We start from the raw sequence: 21,834 nt of genomic DNA on the forward strand, positions 1-21,834 counted from the left end.
TGTATTTAAAATTTAACTTTAAAATTATTATTCAATTTTTCAATTCAATTGTGTTTTTATTAGAATTTAACAGTTCTGCTCCATAATGTAACATTTGCAATTCAGAGATTTGGAGAACCTTTCAACAGATCAATTGGGTCCTAAAATGAAGCTTAGATTGCTGATATTGTTGTTTCCAGCGATAAAGCTTATTTTTCTGAGTACAATGACCCTTTGTACGACCACAATGAGTTTAAAATGGATTTTTAAATCAATTTTGAAAAATTATCCTCGCGGTCCTTCTTGACAGAAAAGTTCCTACTTGACAGCTCGTTCCAAGGGGACCATAGTTGATCCATAGAAAAAATGTTGTCTTGTCAAAAAAAAAAAAAAATTGCATTAAAATGAAAAAAAGTGATCAGAAATGGTTTTTAATCGTGCTTTTTACCGTTGTACATAAAAATTGACATAGGGCTTTAGTACCCAATTAAAAAGCCTTTACAGGGAGGGTACATGTTTCTTAGTTTAGATTTTGCTAGCTGAGTGCTCTTTTAGGGAAAATAAATTTTGAGAAAAAACCCTAGATCTATATTTGTCTTAAAAACTAATATCACAGTTGTGCCCTTTAAAAAAAACTCAAGACATTCAAGAAAATCTCATAAAAAATATAAAAAAGTTCAATAAGTAAAAATAACCTCGACGTTGGTATAAGTTCAAATTAGCGTGCACAACTTCTTTACTGGGCCATTTTCTGACAGCTGACAAAATGCTCAGTTTCGTGCCCAACCCTGCACTCAACGAACTGTCACTTCTTTTGCTTGATTCATTTTCCTCAGTTCGCTTTGTCACTTCACCCCGATCATACGTCGTCGTTCGTTCGCGGTTGGGTTCACCAAATTATTTTTTTTTTCTCGCAAATTCCTCCGTGTGTCCCGTGATTATTTACTTTTTGCATTGGTTTTAACTGTTTCATTTGTGTAACCTTTCACCGTGTGTGAGTGTCGTGATTTTTCTCTGTTCCGTGACGCGCAGTAAAGCTGTGAGTCATCTCTGTCCCTAATCTTCGCCGAAGGCTGAAAATCTGATTTTGTGATGATGTGTCCACTTCTGGCGGTGGAGGCCATCAGAATGCGGCGCTAAGCGCAAAGCGAACGGGAACGGGTCTCGAATGGTTGGCCATTGGCTTCTCTAGGAGGCTCAGCCAGCAGCAGCAGCGCGGTGAAAATCGCTGAACGTGGAAATTCGCTGAAGACGGAAGAGAGCGCGCAGAAAAAAAGAGTAAAAAGTGCTTGGCTCAGGTGTGTTTGATGCAACAAGGTGTGTTGTCTCTTGGGGGGTGAGGATCACTTGCCGGAAGTTGCGGAGCTGCTACGCGAAGGAAGTGCCGCGGAGGTGAAGAGAAGGTCTCGGCGAAGATCTTGCGAAACGCGCTGAGCTGCTGATTTTTATTGACCACGAGCAAGATGTGGAGTCCGACGCACATTCAGGTCACAGGTGAGAAATAAATTAAATTTCTTTTGATTTAGAGCAAAAAACTACTCAGTTTCACTACAGAACTGTCGTCCAAAGAATGTAAACAATGATTCAATTATGGAACAACGGGCTACTTTGATCGAACAGCAATCAACTTAGAATTCTACAGAAACCATCCGATTTTGTTACACCTTCAGTTCAAAAATTTAATGAAATGAATCTTAAGACAAAATTTGCTTTCAATAAAAAAATATGGGCTCAGACGAAACAGGTTTACAATTTTTGTGATCAAAGTTTAAAAATTTTATAAAATTCTTCTAGAAAATTTAATGGACAGTGGAATGGACTGTTTTCTAGAAAACCATTATAATTGACGAAAAAAATAATCAACTGATGTGAACCTATTAAATTTGCACAAAACCAACCCAGAAGATTACTCTAATGGCAACAAATTTTCTGCGTTGAGCAAGTCGCAACAAAAAAGCAAAAGTGAACGTTCGAGGTTCTCGACCATTAAAAGAAGTTTTGGTTCGCACCGGTTGACCGATTGTAATGGCCTCCTCCTCCTCCATGCTGCTCTAAGGTGCTTGACGACCAGTAGTAGCAAAGTACATTATTATTTAGTGGGACCGACTTGCACCAACGCCGGACTCTGAAGCGCAAAGGAATGTGATACCGACACACTTTTTTTTGCTGTTCGTTGTTCTTCTTTGTCGGTGGGTTTCATGTTGCAAATTGCCACCGACAACTACTATGCTAGTCTGGTAGTGGTCAGTTTTAGTAAACGAAATAAAGAGTGAAAAAAAAATCGTCTGAGTTCAAATTAGTTCTGCCAGGGTTTCGCACGAATTAATCGATAGAGTGCAGAGTGCTTTTGGTCGGTAACCTTTGCTGAAAAAAAAAACAATTTTGAAAGTAGACTTTGGTTCACCGGACTTTCCACCTGAAGTTTCAAGTGTCCATCTGCCTAATTGGCCACTGAAGTATGGTAATTTTTCCTCCTCCCCGTCCAAATTGGTCCCCCACACTAATGGGGCGAATCTGCCTCCTTTCACACCAACAAGTCCAACCGACTAAACTCAACGGAGGAGTGACTAGCAAACCACGAACCATAATAATGATGAACGAGTTTTTCTCATCATCGGCCGCAACGATGCGTGCCCTGGAACAACTCTACTCCACACTCTACTACCTGCAGGTGCTGAAAGTGTACGGTGGGCAGTGCTTAGCTATTTATACCAACATTCATCACGTGGAAAAATTTGCACGCGGCTGCATCGTCCGTCCTCCGGCGATGATCGTTGCTGGAAGTTGGCCCAGTTTTGCAAGCGATTTACTTCTTGGAATGCGTTCTTGTTTGTGGAGAGCTTAGTATTTTGAGACAATTTTACTGAGTGCATTCACTTCTAGGGCAATCCATCTTGAAACTAGTTCAAATAGATTACAAAAGCAGACCTGACTCTAAAAACTTACTTAGACCATCTATGTGGTTGGTGTCTTCCTCAATTTTAAGCAAAATTACAAATTATTACGGTTGCATACATGATTCCAAAAGAGTTTTCAGTTGAATTAATGACTCTTTGAAAACCAAGAATGCAGAAAACTTGCTTTTTTATTGGTTACATAAAACAATTAGTTCAATTTTCAATTTAAAAAAATAAAACTTTTTGAATTTTCAGTATTTCTCTATAAACATAATTTCCCCAAGTTTCGATCTCACTAGGTTTTTTGGCCAAATTTTCCCTAGTTTTTGTTTAACTGCATTTGAAGAACCTTCTGTTACCAAGCGGTTAATGAAAAGGAAATAGTTGCAAGGAACACCAAATCTCTATGAACCAGCCATTCACACAAGTTGTAAAATTGTTATTTCGGTAAATAAAATGAATTGAATTGAAAATAAACATAATTACGAAATTTCAGAATGAAGAGTGACACTTTGAAAAAGCTAAAACACTATTTTTTTGATATTTCTAAATGCCGGACTAGAACTTTCAAAATTATTTTCATTGATTTCGAAATTTCAGATTCAAGAGTAAACCTTTAAAAATCTAAAAAAGAGCCGAAAATTTCAAAAAAAAAAAATCATCATTTGCCAATGAAAATCGAGCCAATACTTTCCGAGATACCGCGAGTTGCTTAATGAGGGCTTAAGACGGTATAAGACTATGACAAACCAACAATCTCGCATTTTTTTACAGTTTGCCTGCTGTGTTTTGTTGCCTGTATTTGTTTGCAGAAACGTCAGCCTGCATACATTTGACAAACAAAAGTGCGAGTTTCTTCTTTAGATGATACTGAGAAATCTATTATTCAAAAATGTAGGCTTGAAGAGGCTTTATCTCAGCAACCAGCAGTCCGATTAACAAAGCACAAAAGAAAATGCGGGAAATATTTTTGCTTTCGTGCTTTTTTTTTTGTTATTTTTTTTTAATTGCAAAAAACTGAACATATTACGAAAAATTTCAGCAAAAAATGCAAAAAAAAAAAAAAAAAACTTCAAACAATATGCATATCAAATAATTTTTGACTGCTAATTTGTTTTAATCATTAAATTATGTTTGCCTTTTGTTTCCAAAATTTGCATTTAAATAAATGTTATATCTCCAGAAACAGATGTTGAATCCTAAACTTTAGCACAAAAAAGGCCTTTTTAAGTCCCCTACTTACAGGGTTACCAGGTCTGAGCAGAACAAAATCTGGCAAAAAAACTGAAAAAAAACCTGGCAGGCCACTTTTCTCAAAGTAATAAGCAATTTTGTGTTGAAAAAAGGTGTATTTTCACTTTTTATACATTATAGCTTCACAAAATAAACAAAATACATTAATTTAACAAAGTGAGGAAGAAATAGAAAATTATTTTTTTCCAATTGCCACTCAAAAAATCTGGCAATGTAGGCACCCCTGCCTACTTAGGTCGATGCAAATATTTTTCAAAGTATTGGTCCCTCGACTCTGGTCGGGGTCGAGGGGAGGGCAAACAAATAAAAAATATAAAAATTGAAATAACAAGCTATAGTCTTAACATCTGAATGCAAAAAGTGTTTTAAAATGCATTTTACACTAGTTCAGTTGTTTTTCAAACATTAGTTTTCAAAAAATGTAAGTTTTGACGAAAGCAAAAATTTTAACGAAAAAAAAAAATTCGCGATAGTGAACATCGAAAATTTTCAAAAATTCAGGTGTTTTTAAATCAACCCAATCATGCTGAAAATGATACTAGACGAAAAGGAATACATTTTAAATTGATTTCAGCTGATTGCACATAAATTTCCATTGAAACTAAAAAGATTTAAAAAAATTTTTTTGGGCCCTGATTTTTCGGGCCAACTTTGAAGGGGAGGTGACAAAAACTTTAAATAAAATTTGATTTTTATTTTAGTGACAACAGTCACATATAAAAATTGGATTTTTTTACATGTGCCTATTTTGTCACCTGCAACTTTTCCGAAGACACCAAATCGATCAGAAAATCCATTCGTAAGATAAATATTTTCGAATATTCAAATGCCCGTCACCAGCTCGCAAAATTGTATCTGGTTCCTTGTATGGAAAATCGACTTTCATGCTAATAAAAAATACAAAAAAAGTTGAATTACGGACATTGAAAAATGTTTTTTTAAATTTAACAGTATTTAAAAAAATGCATAAGATTGACATGAATTACGCAGTCAATGTTTTTTAAATAAAAACCAGTCTATTGAAAAAATATTTTTGGTAACCTAAAAAGCAAGATAAAAATTCAGAAGAGGGTAGTGCGTCCATCGCGGGAATTCCCGGGACGAAAATCCCGGGATTTTTCCTAAACCGGGAATTCCCGAATCCCGGGATTTTCTATAATTTGTCCCGGGAATTCCCGAAATTGAAAAAAAAAAATCATATTTTGGTCTGGAAATTCAGATTTGGTTGTGAAAATAGTAGAACAATAAAATGAATTAAAATTTGTATTCAGCAAATCTCAGCATTAAATTGGCATTTAAGGAAAAAATATTATAATTTGAATTACCAGGTCCGCAAAATGCCTAGTGCTTTACATTTTTCTCTAATATTTTATTTTTTTGAAAAACTGGATATATTTACGTATATTTTCGATTTTAAATTAAAAAAAACAATCTCATATCAAATTATTTATAATCAAACACCGGCATCCAGGGCAAATACGTACAAATGTAACGAATAAATACAGCTATTAAAGCAAAAAATATTTGCATGACGTTTTGGATTACTTCGGTTGAAACAGTAACAGAACAAAACAATTTATACTTCCAAATGTATTGCTCTAAAATCTCCTGTACCTATTTAGACTGTAGTTCTGATTTTCCCTCGGTTGGCGGTAGTAGCTTGAAGATAATTTGTAAAATATGTTTTATATAAAACAATGAATTCAAAACTTATCTAAAATTTTACATTGACTGGTATCATTTTATTTATTGTCGTTGTTTGTTTTCTAGCTGTTTTAGTCATGTCATATAAAATATATATAAAAGAAAAAAAAATATGAAAGAATTCCAAAGTTTTTTTGAATAGGTCCTATAAACATATGGAAAACAAAAGCTTATTGGACCTTTTCAAAAAAAAAAAAGAATTATGTAATTTGATTCGCAAATAAAAAAATGATTAATCATACTGGAATTAAAAATAGTAGTTGATATAAAATCCTAAACACCACAAAGACAAAATAAAAATCTTTTAGGCTATTTTAAAACTGTCGTCTTTGTTTAGATTGAAGTGAGGATTATAACCATTTGATATTATTAAGCTAATTCAATGATTTTAAGCTTGAAAACATAACAAATATAATGAAACATAGATTTTATTACTGATTTAAAAATTTCCCGGGATCCGGGAATTCCCGGGATTCCAAAAATATTTTTCCCGTTTCCCGGGAAATTCAAAACCCGGGAAAATTGGACGCCCTAGAAGAGGGAATTTAAAACTAAGAAAAAAAATTAAACAAATTAAATTGTTTTAGTTAGCAAAATCGACTTCTTCCTGTTTCTCAAACCAAACAAACAATCTGACTAACGTCTCTCTCTCTTTAATTGACGCAAGCAAGCAAGCCAAGTTTGACTTTTGATACGGTTGCTTTATCACAGACGGCTATGACAACCATTTTTCACACCCACCTCCCCCTCCCTATAAGCAACGTCAACGAACTCGCAGCACGGAGGGAATCGCGTCCCGCACACTTTGATGAGTTTTGTAAATAGAATTAGCGTTTATACCTACACAACAAACAGGTATTGTTCTGCATTGCGCATCGCGCGATGAGTGTGTGTGTTTTCAAGGCCAACTGCGTGTGTAATGAGCGATGATGGTGGTTTCTTTGACCCTTCCACGATGCGATATATAGGCTTGGCTTGCAATCAAACAAATTCTTAACTGTGTCTACAACATTGTTTTCTGTTTGAGGTGGTTTGATTAAACGTGCAATTCTGACGTTTTTTGGGGTAGACTTTTCCAGAAGATCGAGCAGTTAGGGTGTTTCAGTTGAAAAATGCTAAAACAAAACGGAACTAAATTGGTCACCACACCAATTGACCTTTACGAAGAATGTTTCTCGCAAGGTATTTCCAACAAGCAGAGTGCCCCACCCAACTCAATCCGTCTGAGCTGATCATGCTCAGTGCAGTTCGGTTCACAGGGCTAGAGGATCGAGCACCAATTAATGGACGCGGGAGAGCTGCTTTTGTGGAGTCAGCAGCAGTAACTCCAGCAATTGCGGTACCGTTACGATTTCACCCGACGATGGTCAATGTTTCGCTCCAGCGTACGGGCGAAGGGAGGGGAAAAATAAAAATAAATAAAATTAAAGTTTTCCTGGGATAGGCCGATAAACAGACACAAAAACCGAAGCGATGCGATGGAACAGTAAGAAGATGTGGATTTTGACTGTTAAATTGCGAATTAAACGTACTTAAGGAGGTATTAGACTATGACAAACAAACAAACTCGCACTTTTTCGTGTTTGACAGTTTCGGTTTGCCAACTCGCAAACAAAGCAAATTGTCAAAAAGTGCAAATTTGTTTGTTCGTTTGGCATAGCCGAATACCTCCTTTAAATGGGAAACAAGTGCGTAAAATCTATTTTCGAACTAAGCAACTTTATGCAAAAAGTTTTAAAGTTGCCTTAAAATATGCTTCAATCAGCTCAAATTTCTTCAAAACCAAACCTACCCAGAAATGAGTAATTGGGGCAAATTGCAGATTTAGGCAAATTTCATTCAGAATTCAATGTAAATTGAGTGAAATTCATCATAAGATAAGTTTAGAAATTAACCAAGCTGAAACTTCCAACTTCGCCGGACTTCCCAAACACCCTAGTACGGCGGTCTCATGAGCTGCAAGAGCGTTGATTACAATTATTTTTACTTCATTCATCACCTTGACGTTGGGTTGTTTAAATTTTGCGCGGTAACTTGACGCGTCAAGTGCCTCTCACAATTTGCGCTTGAATTTGCATTTTTTTTTTCCCCGTCCGCGTCTATTCGCTATGAAACTTGAGCCTCAGATGATTTCACGATGCCGACGACGATGATGATGTTATTCACCCACACCCGGACAAATTGCACTCACTGGAAACAGACAACGGGGTGCGAAACTTTTACAACTTTAAAGTGTCAAATTTCAATGGTCGATTGGAAAATTGATAAGATTTTTTTTCGGAAAGTGACAGTTGTACGCTCAACTGCAACTGACCAAAATGTGGGTAAAGTTTAGTTTTTTTTTGTAACAAAATTCAAATTTCAATTGTCTGTGCCAAACAAATGCATTAAAAATAGTAGCAAGAGAGGTGTGTGTTTGCATTATTTTTTTTTCTGTACGGCTTTTTATTTACCCCATGAGCGTGCATCCAAGTGATGAGCGTCTGTTGCACTGTACCGGTCAATGAGAAGGGGAGGGGAGATGTAGTGATGTAGTGCCGGTGGCCATTCTCAGTCATGCCACGAACAGTTGCAGCTCAGCTTCGCTGATTTTGAATGGGGAAGCAACAGTTTGGCTTCGATTGCAACATTTGCAAATGAACAAGTGTGGATTTTTGTTGAAAATTTATTTCTTTAATTTTCAGACTTAATTGTTGAAGGATGACTATTTTTTAAAATTTCCATTAATTCTTCACTTTGAAAAGAAATTTGAACCTACCAAATGTATTATTCTACGTAATTCTAAGTCGTCTGGAAAAATAATAAATCAACGGAGAGGGCGTATTCATATCTCCATAGTTTCACAGGTTAGTGAGTCACGAAGACGCAAACGATAACGGCGATGAGGAAATGACAGTGCCTACTACGACTAGACTGTTATCTGACTGCTGTGAATAATGTGAGGAATTTATGAAATGTGTGTTTTTTGTTCATAACTACATGGAACTGGACATCAAGTATAACATTTCAAATGAGCTAAATGTAAAAAAAACAGTTTTGTGTAACATTTTTTTTTGTAGAAAAAAAATATAATTCAAAGCAGCGACCTTTTTTTAGAGTGCAACTATTTTATTCCGAAATACCCAGTTCATAACGTACAACTTTTCTAAAGACACTAAATCGATACAAAATCCATTTCTGGCTTCGTGGAGGATTGAAGAAAGTTATAAATCTCTCCGTGTCAATTTCGTCGGAAGCTGCACCGTTAACCAAAAAGCGATTAGTTCCGATATTTTGATCTTAATACGACCACGACCAGCGAACGCGAAAGTGCCATTTGCCATGATCACCAAAAAAAAAAAAAAACAATAATAACAACACGACGTAATGTTCCTCTCTTTCCCACCGTGACACACCGCACTGAAACAAAATACCTCGCCCAAATAATAAACACTTTCACTTTACGCGCACAATTGTTTATTGCGCGGACGGCATTTCTCCGCCGGCGACGAGACCGGATCCACCCACGACATAAATTGTCTGCGTGAAGAGAGCCAGGCAAACCAAAAATTTACATCGACACCCCCCGCCAACCATTATTGGAAATCTGACAGTCATGCAATCGGTCAGTCGAAAAAGCACGTCAAATGAAATCGAAACCGTTCCAATATGGCGGCCATTGTTTGGCGTCACCTGGCGTTTTTGGGGCTGGAAATTGCGCGAACCGCGTCGTCGAAACGGTTCCCGATTTTGCAACCCGCTTCGTGACCAGTGAGCACGTTGGAACTTTATCTTGCTTTGATTGAATCTCTGAGAGATTTGAAATTTAGCGATAAATTTGGGCAAATTTGACAGCCATCTTGCTACGCCTTTCCATCTTCAAACCGATTACTTATGATAAAAATCCGAAAGTAGACTAAACAAACTCGCTCAAATTTCGTGCCAATTATGGTAAACGAGAAGCGTACTAATTGGGGTGCGCCATTTTTTTCCGGAAATTTTCAAGGCCTGCCAAGTTACACGGACTGTCGCACTCGAAATATTAATTCGCCCAAAAGTGCACGCCACTGCTGCTGCAAAAACGTCACTTGTTAAGGTGAAATGGTTTGGAATGCTTTCGCTGGTGAATTTAAGAAAGGCAAAATTGAAAACAACGAAATCAGGCTAAACGTGAGAGATAGGCTGCTGGTTTAGGCGAATTGTCGATTTGCAGTGAAATTTGGTTGGGCTTGCGACAGAATAGATAGTCCAACGACGAAGTTGGACGTACCAAACCAAGGGAAAATAGCAGAAACAGAGGAACACAAATGTGTCACGTGAAATTTGCAAGTATAAAATGTGTGTGTGAGAGAGAGAACATGGAAATAAGTGCAAAAAAGGGGAAAGTTGAAACGCTTGGAGTTGGACGACATAAATGAGATTGCTAGGGATTATAATTTTCGAATCGATATCGTTTTTTTATACTATTCATAATTCCATCTTTATTGAGCGTTTTTATGCATTTTTTGACAAAAAGACTACAACATTATAGCAACCATTCACGGATAAAGAAATGTTCCCAAATCGTGAACAAGCGTTCATGAAAATGGGAACCACGAACAAAGTGTTCAAATATCATGGTACGTTTTTCAAAATCGTACCACGGGATTTTAACACTTTGTTCGAGGTTCCCATTTTCATGAACGCTTGTTCACGATTTTGAGAACTCTTTTTTCTCCGTGTTGTATGACAGTTTTTGAAGCAATACGGGTTTGTAAGTGCAAAATGGAATTAAAGCATGAAAAAAATTTCAAGCGTAACCTTCAGAAAAATAACAAAATGAATCACAAAAAAGCTAAAGTTTAGTAACTCTTGAAATTATTATACTAACTAAAGTGTCATGTAGTTTCCTGTTCATGATACAGTCCAGGCATGATTATCCGAAGGCCTTGGCAAAATTCCACTTCGAATGATCAAAACTTCGGATAATCGAATCACGAAATTTGTTTTATCTTTGATTGTGCTTTAGTATGACCAAGAAACTACACTAAAGTAATTTAGATTTTTTTTTAAATTCAAGATGGTAGCCAAAATGACGGCGATGTAATTTTGACAAAAATCACTTTTTTATTTTACAGGCAATCAACTATTCAATTTTGATTAAAATGAGGTCGCGGAACTTGAATTTGATGTTAAATGTAAGAAAAAAAAATGTTTGATCGTGATTTGATTTTTTGAAGTCTCAAACAAACCATCGGATAATCGAAACTTCGGATAATCGAGGCTTCGGATGATCGAGTCTTAACTGTATCAAAAATAATAATTACTATAAAATCACTCATAAAATAAACTTTTTAATTGAACTTTCATTTATGTATACTTATCGACTCCGAGTCAAATTCTGAGCAAATTTCTGTGCGTGTGTGGAGATGTTAATCAAAAATGTCTAAACGAATATTCTCCGGAGCCTACTCGGTCCAGTTTCGGGTCCCACAGCTTGGTACTGAAAATTGTAATTGTTCATTTAGTTGTTTAAGAGCTATGATAAAAATAAAAAACTATTTAGACGACTACAAAAAAGGTGATTTTCAACCTAACATCAAAGTTCGCCATGAATGGTTGCCATTTTCTTAAAAGGCGATGTCTGTATTTTCTTGGCAAAATGTCTGCAATATTTTGAAACAAAATAAACAGAAAAAATAACTCAACTAATCTGAGGGTTATGAGGGTTTTTCTATGAAAATTTATATTTTTATAAAATACTATCGGTTGCCCCTTTTTTTAAAGTTAAATTTGAAGCAACATTCGTAAAATTTATTTTTTTTTTATTTTTTTAAAATACTCTGTTTTGTTGTTGGTCCAAATTTCAAAGTCTTAAAAAGTAAAATTACTTAGCCTTCTGGATTTTTTTTTCAGAATCGGACTTAGGGGAAATCTACCCTTTCCAATCAAACACCTATCTTCGTCATATGGAAAGTTTGATGCTCGATTAAAGCTCCAAAAATACTATTTGGGCTATAAACTTACCAGCAACAGCACCGCCTCGAGTAAGCACTCAAATGTATGCCACTTACTGGCCAAAAAGATCACATTTAATGCACTTTTGATCATAATTTGTATTTTGCGTGACCACTTCTCATCATTTTGTTGGCACACACGAGAAACCCTCAAACGCTTAATGAATATCGCCAAAATTAACTTTTCACTTTCGCTTACTTTTTCACGGCGCTTAAGATATGAAATTGCTTCCAACTACCGGCAACATGTTCTTTTGATCATTAGTAAGGTACTCACTTGAAGAATAATCCCGAAAAATGTAATAAATTAGCAAGCGCCATAAAAAAAACAAACGCGCCAAGTCGTTTGACGTTTCAATTTTCACTTTGCATTCCAATCGAAGGCTGAAGAAAACCGAGCGAGAGACGAAGGCAAAAGGCTGGCCGTCAACACCACCAGCAGCACAGCCAGCGATGCCAGGAAACTTTCCCTATAAATGCCACTTTTCGTGAGTGTTCGTTTGAACTGTCAGCGCAAATGGCAACACTCGACAGAGTGTTGGAAGAAAAAAGAACTAAGCCGATATTAGAAAAATGGGCGTGGCCCAATGCATTCGCCTCGATGAGAATACCCTTGGGATTTTTTTTTTGTTAAATGCTTGGTAAAGAAATAGAATAACTTTTAGTGAAAGTGAAAATAAACAGAAATGTTCACAAAAACGTTGGTTCGTTGGTGTACTTGGTTTTAGTAAAATTCAAGGGAGACTCTAGATTATCCAGCATCATTCAAACACGACCGCTTATTAGGATTAAAATGGGTAGATTTCCCCTACATGGACACAATTTCAAAAAACCAACAAACACTTTTTATCGAAAAAAAAACATAATTAAAATACCTCCTTTTCAATGCAAATTTTATTTTGGGCGGAAAATGGCTTTCAAAATATTTTTAAGAGTACACTCAAACCCGATGGTTTGACACCAACTGTTGTCAAACGATCGGGGTCAGTTTTTAGTTTGACACCCCTTTTACACGGAGTTCACACACACTACCAAACTTTTTTTTTGATAGTGTGCGTGAGCGCCGTGTAAAAAGTGACAGCTCGTCAAAATAGACCGGTAGGCAAAAGGTTTTGAATGAGATTGAGGCTGTGATAAATTCAAATAAAAATTATTAAAATATCAAAGAAAAACAATCAGAAAACAAGAGAAGCTAAGTTTTTCGTAGAACACCGAACCTTCTTAGAAATTACTATTGAGCCAAATGTCAAAAAATGAGAATAACTAAAATCTAACTAAAATTTAATGTAATTTCCACAATTTTAACTATAGAGAAATTCCATCTCAAATCAGGAATTTTTCTGGTACTTTTGTACCCGACCCTCTCCGATTTCAAGGAAACTTTGTAGACATGTTATCCTAGGCCTATATAAGCCATTTTTGTGTATATGGAGCCAATTGTACTCGAAAATGATATTTGAGAAGAGCGTAAGTAATTTAAATATTTTTGTATTTTGTAATTTAAAAATTACTGTAACTCAAAGCCGTTGCATCGTATCAAAAAGTGGTCAAAGACAAACTTGTAGGAAATTGGACGGGCTTTCTTAAAAAAAAATACACTGAAAGAAAAATACACGCAACTTCTATGGGATTTTTAAATTTTTATGTTTAAAAGTTAAATTTTAAGGTGAAGTCACGTTTTTTTCTCGTTCAGAATTGCCTAAAAGGTTACAAAAAGACTCACGAAAAATGCAGGATGGTATGTCTCTCCTAAAAAAATAAAAAAAAATCATTTATCATTAAAGTGGTCTAAACGTCTAAACGTAAATTTTCAAAAGCCGATATTGGGAATCGATTTTCCAGACATTATATAAAAGTCTCCATATTGACAATTGTCCTAAGTCCAATCCTTGCGAAGATACAGCGGTTTAAAAAAAAAATGTTGAAAAAATAGCTTTTTTGGTGGTTTTTGGCATTTTCTATATGACAGACTTGATTGTTCAGTCTCGAAAATATTTTTACCGGAAAGCTCGTCCAATTTCCCATAAGTTTGCTTTTCACAGCTTTTAAATTGGAAGCAAGGGCTTACAGATATAAGCTGAATTACATTGCTCATAACTGAAAACAGAATATTTTTTTCAGTGTGGTAGAAATCTGGATAGTAAATCATCTTACGTAAATATTAAAACGAGTCAAATTGAAAAGCTGTCAAAGGCAAACTTATGGGAAATTGGACGAGCTTTCCGGTAAAAATATTTTCGAGACTGAAAAATCAAGTCTGTCACATAGAAACTGCCAAAAACCACCAAAATAGTAGTTTATGCAACAAGTTGCAAAAAGAGGATTTTTTCAGCACGAGTCGTACATTTATCCAACGAGGTTCACCGAGTTGGATAAATACGAAGAGTGCTGAAAAAATCAAGTTTTGCAACGAGTTCCATACATTTTTTTTTGCAATTCCAAAAAACACACACTGAGTGAAATTTTTTGTCAAATTTTCATGTATTTTGTCAATAAATCGTTTAAATAAAAAAAAATGTTGAAAAGTGTTACTTTTCGAAAAAAAATCAAATCAAATACTTTTCGAAAGAAGTGCTGAAAACTTCAACTTTTCAGCACCCATTTGAGTGCTGAAAAGTAGAACTTTTCAGCATTTATTTTGAAAAGTGTTGCTATTCGATTCTGTTATTTTTGGTACAGAAATGTAGGCTATTTCGTCGTTTAAGAATGACAGGAAAAGTAAGTAGTTTCACGACGGAATTGCAAAAAAACTATTTTTTAACATTTTAATTTTCAAAACCGCTGTATCTTCGCAAGGATTGGACTTAGGACAATTGTCAATATGGAGACTTTTATGTAAAATTGTCTGGAAAATCGATTCCCAATATTTTGAAAATTTTGACGTTTAGACCACTTTTCAAAAAAAAAAACAGTTTTAGTAAATGATTTATTTTTTATTTTTTTAGGAGAGACATACCATTTTGCATTATTCGCGAGTCTTTTTGTAACCTTTTAGGCTATTTCCTCAAAAAATTTAAACGAAAAAAAAATCGTGACTTCACCTTAAAATTTAACTTTTAAACATAAAAATTTAAAAATCCCATAGAAGTGGCCTGTATTTTTCTTTCAGTGTATTTTTTTTTTTCAGAAAGCCCGTCCAATTTCCTACAAGTTTGTCTTTGACTACTTTTTGGTACGGTGCAACAGCTTCGAGATACAGTCATTTGTAAATTACAGAATACAAAAGTATCTAAATAACTTACCCCCTTACAAATGTCATTTTCGAGTGAAAATGGCTCCATATAGGGGAAAGTGGGGCAAGTGTAACAAGCTAAGGAAATGCTCGCTAAAACCCATCAAAAACGTTAAAAATCTGTCGGATTCTTTAATAATCATCTTATTCCAGGTCTTGACTAAGAATTTGATAGAATGAGTTTTTAAAAAATCCTGTTTTTTTATGTAAAAAATTGATTTTAAAAATTTTGATTTTCCGTACGTTCTACTCAACTAGTGGGGCAAGATGAACAACCCGTTGGGGCAAGAGGAACAATGCATGAAACAACATGTTAATTTGCTAACGATTGAACTGTTATCACTTGGATACATCAGATTAGATTGTATTTGAAACGTTTCTTTCATTTTTAGATCAAATCATAATATTTTGCTTAAAATTAGATCGTTTTCACGAAAAAAAATATTGCTTTGATGAAAAAAAGGAAGTTTTCATAATATCACTGTATTTTGCATGGACAATTTTTTTTTACAATTGTTTATCAATTTTTAAATACTGTTATGTATTTATTTCTCAATAAAATATGTTGTTGCAGCGATTCGTATTTTTTTCCATACTAAAAATCCATATGGTACACTTGCCCCACCTAAACAAGATTTTTTAAAAGCTCTCAACAAAAATAACCAAAAGTTAAATCATACTTTATAATAGGTGGAAATCATTAGTAGGGACACTACTGATCTAGGAAAAATAGCAGTTTGATAAAATGAGCCTTAAAACGAACCCTAAGCCTTATTTTGTACTTTCCAAATATTATAAGAAAACAAAGGTTTTGAAAAAACTTCATTAAATCTTATGTCCCGTGGCGTTTACGTCGGTTTGGTAGTTATGTGTTAGTAGAATCAGTTGATTGCAATGCTAGCAACAATTCCTCATACTGGAAATAATCAATATTGTAAAAATTACGGCCGTACGAGCGATTGTTCCTCTTGCCCCATATGGTCGTCTTGCCCCACCTTCCCCTACACAAAAATGGCTTATCTAGGCCTAGGATAACATGTCTACAAAGTTTCATTGAAATCGGGTAGGGTCGGGTGCAAAAGTACCAGAAAAATTCCTGATTTGAGATGGAATTGCTCTATAATTAACGCAAATCTGGATGGTATTCCAACATAAAGTTAATTAAATAAATTAAATAATTTTATTGGAGAGTGCATCGCATAAGCCCCTCACCAGCCGCAAATCTGTTTACATCCAAGGTTCATCAAAGACAGTAAACAGATGGCCACAAAGAAGATTTCTGGCGTCAACAAGTTTGAAGCTCACGCCCTAATCCGTTGGGAAAAATGCGTTAACTAGTAGGCTCTGTGACTGATTACCAAGTCAAACATGAACCTTTTTGGACTTGAATCTCCCATTTCAATGAGAGACAGAGGAGGAAGCATTATAAAGTAGGCATTGACTTTTCCATCACAAAAAAAAAAAAAAAATAAATAAAAACAGAAGGCCGCCGCTTTTTTTCGAGTGTTTGTTTTGGGCTGAAAATTTTCACTTGGCCTTCTTTGATGACCCTTGCCGGCACGGCGCAGAAAGACCTTTGAAGATTATGCTGCTTCTTTTGTTTGAGGTTTTTTTTTGGGAGATGGGAAATTTCCACCTTTAATTAAAGTTTTTCTTTCGCAGCTTTAATTACAATCTCTTGCGGGGTGCGGTCGGTAGCAGTTGCGAAGAGATTTAAACAGGAGGGTTGTTTCAGTGTGTATGTGTGAGTGTAATTTGAAGTGTTTTACATACATTGATTGTGGTCTCTGGGGCACTTTTTGCAATCAAGATGTGTTATCATCTTGGCGCGATAAGCCAATGGGATGTTGTTTTTGCTCAATTTTCCAGTTGAATCTGAGTCGAATGACTTGAATAAAAAAAAGTTTTTTCTCAAAAACTAGGACATGCGAGAAGATTCCATTGATTTGTAATAACAATGTACAATAAATTACCCCAGCAAACTGGTCAAATTAAGGGGATTTTCCCACCTTATATTTATCAGGGTACCCATTAGTCACCGACTGACCAAAACGGAAAGCTTGTTCTTCTTTCTCTCTGTTCCTTCGTACCCCCCGTCGAACGATTTGTTGAAAATACTTTCATTTTCGTTTGACGTTCCAAATTCCAACGCCTACTGCTGTTGCTGCTGTGCTGGCAAATTCGAGCAAAACATTTCATTAGGGCACAAAACCAAAACGTAAACATTCGGGATTATTCCACTATTCCATTCATTAGTACACTCCCTACATGCCCTCGAAGAATCAGATTGATAACAAACAATTTCCTATTGAAAAAATCAAAAACACAAAAGGGCACATAACCATGTTCACTCCAAACCAGAAAAAAAAGTTCAATTGGGCCCTTTTCTTTTTCGTTAGTTTTTCGTGGTTAAGGAACTTTCTATGTTATAAAGTGAACTTTTCATACATTCTTAACACTAATTCACTTCAAAAAAAAGTTTGGTTTACTTTTCACCAAGGATTTCGTCAAAAACAATATTTAATACGGTCCCGCGGCTGCTGTTCAGTACACTTTTGAAGAATTTTTATGTTTCACATACCTTATCTACACTATTCAATCACAAAACTTCACCAATATTCAGAATTTCTACTGAATTCCTCATTATTTCTAACTAGACAAAAGGGCCCGTAAACATCATTCAAAACAGCAATCAGGTGACAGCGCTTTAGTGCCCTTTCAGCTCTCTTCGAAATTGCATTTAGAAAGGGCCCATTATGAACAACAGTTGGAAAGTTAAAAGGGCCCAATAACGATTTTTTTTAAATTATGAGTTTTATTGCGAAAATCAACAAATATCAAGAAGCATTTAAGCAGAGTTGAGGATAATGATGTGTTTTATCGTATCATTTGTAAAAATACCATCAGTCAAGCTTCTTTTTTAAATAGGAATTGAAACAAGTTGTCCACTTTTTGCAAGCGATTTTCTCGAATCGCGGTTTTTGGTTTTGTGCCCTAATGAAATGTTTGGCTCGAATTTGTAATCGCTTGCGGATCAAAGTGCAACCTGTTGCTTGTTGCTCTGCGAAAATGCAGAAACGGAAGCAAAAACTTATCTCTCTTACATTTTGTTTGGCTTGATTCATTCATTACCATCTCTCATCGTGAGGTTGAGCTGAGAGGGAGCTCTTCTCATATTTTGTTCGTTTAATAAATTTTAATGACTCACGTCAGCAATTAACGGCGGAATCGCCGTATTTCGTAACATTCACTTATGCTTTTTCCCCTTTTTTTCTTCTCTCTTTACATGTGACCATTTCCTTCCGGATTTAAAACAACAAACACAATAGTCCAACGGGCGAAAGGACTCCTGATCAAGGGCAAGCATGGCACCAACAACTGCTTCGTCATCATCGCCCTCGGCAAGGAGAAGTACCAGACGTCGGTCAAGGAGAAAGCCCCGGAAGCGGTCGACTGGCACGAGGAGTGCGAACTGTGAGTTCAGGAATCTTTGTTTTAGTTGAGTGTTTAATTTTTTTAAAGCTTTAGTTTAAACACACTGAAGCCATTCAGAACAGAATCATCTCTGCGGTAAACTTTACGTAGTAGGCCTGGCCGTTTAAACCATTTTGTGATATTTCATTGCAACAACTCTAGTTCTTTCATATAAAACCATCCAACAATTTCGGCAGCTGTTTTTACAAAATACTAGATATCGATATGTTAAGAATGATTCCGGCATTTTCGAATTCCCGACTGTTCTAGAACCTCATCTCTTACAAAAAAATAAGGTAGCGTATGACCAAGAAGGTTGAAACTGTCAGAAATCAATGAATTAACAATTACAACTACCTAAACAAAAATTAAAAAAAAATATATCAAAAAACAAAAATTTCCAAATAAATAAAATAAACACCAAACTATTGACAATTTCTGAAAAAAATAAAATAAATGTAACACCAAATTGGTAAAAAAATACTTTTAAAAAGGAAACACTCCTAATTTTGATTCAGAGAGCAAACTGCATTTCTGCATTAATTATCATATTTAGCATGTTTGGGCTCGTTCAAAAATAATTAGATTTTCATAAAGTTCCAATGTACAGGCACCGCAAAAAAAATTTTTTTCGCAAAAAAAAAATGTTTTGTCAATATGTATTTTCATATTTTGGAAACAAATGATTACAAAACAAATGGAAAATAGGTATATAACAACTTCAAAATATATTTGCAACGGCTTAACCCTTTCAGGCGTGATGGGTCATATATGACCCAAAATTGAAAATTTTCAAAAGTTGCCTATAATTTTTGTATGGTCATAAGAATCATTTTCCCATAATCAACCCATTTTTTTTTAAATTCAGGCTTGAAAGGGTTAAACTGGAAAAAAAAATGTTGTGCAAAAGATTAAAAAAATCCAAAACAACTCTTAAAACATGGTAACACTTATTGCTCTTTAAAAGATTAACTTTCCCTTGGTATTAAAAAAATCACACATAAGGTATTGGGATCCTTTTCGATCCCAAACTTTAAAAAATCGTCAAAAATCCAGCGAACAACGGCATGACCGTAGATGGACATATCTTTCAATTTCATAAAGTTTGATATGTCGGATGATAGGGTTTATCTCATATTCCGGAAGTGTCCCCAAGGCGCCACCGGTAACCGGTTCCAGATTGGCCAGGATGGCTCAGCGATTAACGGCATTATCAAAGATGGACATATCTTTCAATTTCATGATGTTTGATATGCAACATGATGGGTTTTCAACAAAAAAATCAAATTGGCCGTTCATCGGGTATCCGGGTTCCAGGTTACCCGGAAGTGGCCATTAACACTCCAGAGTGGTTCTGGAAATCGTGTATTGTGTTTTTAGTAAGTTTTATGGATCAATTTCAACTATCATGAGAGTATTGGTATCACTTATTCGTGAAAAACAGTAAAATGTTAACTTTTCGGATGTTCCGGATTTCCGGAACCGGTAGGTCACCTGGCCGTGATATTAATATTTGTGGTCAAAGTACAGGTCGAATGCAATCCGGAGCATCCTGATTGGTTGAAATTTGCCGGAGATACAGGTCGTCACATTTGGGGTCTCAATAAAACCTTTTTTCGGTTGTAGGCGATTCCCGGTGGCCACAGAGACCAAATCCGGTTTTTCAGGACGGTTTCGGAAAGGGGACGTTCTAAGCTTTCATTTGTGACCAAAAGAACCGGAATTGGTCAAAAACGGGTTTTTTGACGATTTTTTAAAGTTTGGGGTCGAAAAGGACCCCAATACCTTTAAAGTAACTTTTGTTATGGACACTCCCCTAGGGGTCGTCCAAGGTTTATTTGTTTTGTGAAAAATTTAATGTTCAAAAGGGCCGAAATGTCTAGATATTTCTGTGAAAATATGTTTTAGATTTTGATATTTAATTTTAAAAATCAATGTTTATTTATGCAGTTGTCAATTGCCGTTCAAGAGCAAAAAGACATGCGACATCTAGTGTTGAATAGCAGAACAGAGCGAAGAATGTCGATTGAAATTTCCGCCCTTTGAGGTTATGTTTGCGAATTCTGTTTTGTTAAATTCCAGCGTTCAAAACAACTTTTGAGCAAAAAATCGAGCTGATACTTTGTTATCTTTTGATGCTCTATCATTTTAAACAATATTATTAAAAAAAAAATATTGTGTTAATTTATAGAGGGCAAAAAGTTTACACTCGTACTACTTGTATTTTTTCTCAAAAGTTGTTCTAAGAGCTGTAAATTCAATTTTAAGTTTGCATTCCTATGTAACCGAACAGCGAAAATTTGAATCGTCATTCTTCGATGCTTTGCGCCATCTGTCGGAATTTTTGAGATTTAAACGCGAATTGTACAATATTGCGTGCGTGTTTTTTTTAGAAGAAAAATCCAGTTCAATAAGAATTTATGCTTTTCCCCTCATTTTATGCTAAAAAAAAAAAAAAAAAAAACACACATTCTATGAACATTTTGAAAACAGCCTGAATAAAAATTTCTCGGAGCAATTTGTCATTTTTACGATTTGAATATTTTTGCAGATTTTCAAAAACTCAACCGAAATTTCATGTTTTCATTTAACCCTTTCAGGCCTGATGGGTCATATATGACCCAAATATTGAAATTTCCAAAACTAGCCTATACTTTTCGGATGGTCAAAAGAATCATTTTCCCATCATTCAATTAAAAAAAAGATTTTTTTTTTGAGAATTCAAGCCAGAAAGGGTTAAAACGATTTCCTTTTGGACTTTATTTGATAGTTATAAGTTTTTCCGACCAAAAGGACAAAAAAGCAAATTATTCAGAAGCTAGAAAATATTTTTCAAACCTGTTTGCTTGATATTTCTAGTTATTCCCGACTTGTTTATCTTAAATCTTAAATTCCCGATTTTTTGTGGATTTTTGCGATTTACAATTTTTCCCGATTTTCCGACTTGAGTGACCACTATGAGAATGACTTTTCTGATCGATTTGGTGTGTTGGGCAAAGTTGAAAAAAGATGGTTGGTCAAGATTGTGTTAATAAAAAGTCACTTTCTCAAAAAAAAAAAAAACTTAACACTGGAAACGGTGCATTTTATCACTTTTAATTCTAGAAAATGAATTATTAATGACGTTTTTTTTTTAAATCATATATTTTTTACAAAGTTGAACATTATTTGGGACAGTCCAATGAAAGATCAGTAAAAAATGTATCGAGAAATATAAAAGCGCAACATGGATTTAAACTTTGTGCCAAGTTGCTTTGAAGTTTTCCATGACGGCTGCGCAATTTCACTCCATGATACCGGCTCACATCTCTCTTTTTAA

General features: G+C 35.2%; 1 protein-coding gene across 2 annotated transcripts in view; it reads left to right on the forward strand.

Annotated features, from left to right (window-relative positions):
- The first annotated feature begins 809 nt into the window (after window positions 1-809).
- LOC6035088 (rab11 family-interacting protein 5) overlaps window positions 810-21,834 on the forward strand; it is a 29,593-nt gene continuing 8,568 nt past the window's right edge. The window contains exons 1-2 of one of the 2 annotated variants that reach the window (XM_038266742.1): window positions 810-1,473; window positions 18,371-18,515. In XM_038266742.1, the coding sequence (XP_038122670.1) occupies window positions 1,443-1,473; window positions 18,371-18,515 (176 nt within the window). In that variant the 5' untranslated portion in view covers window positions 810-1,442. The remainder of the gene's footprint in view (window positions 1,474-18,370; window positions 18,516-21,834) is intronic. The other variant, XM_038266743.1, reaches the window with a different exon arrangement.

The sequence above is a fragment of the Culex quinquefasciatus genome, chromosome 1, assembly GCF_015732765.1.
Source record: "Culex quinquefasciatus strain JHB chromosome 1, VPISU_Cqui_1.0_pri_paternal, whole genome shotgun sequence".
Classification (NCBI taxonomy): Eukaryota; Metazoa; Arthropoda; class Insecta; order Diptera; family Culicidae; genus Culex; species Culex quinquefasciatus.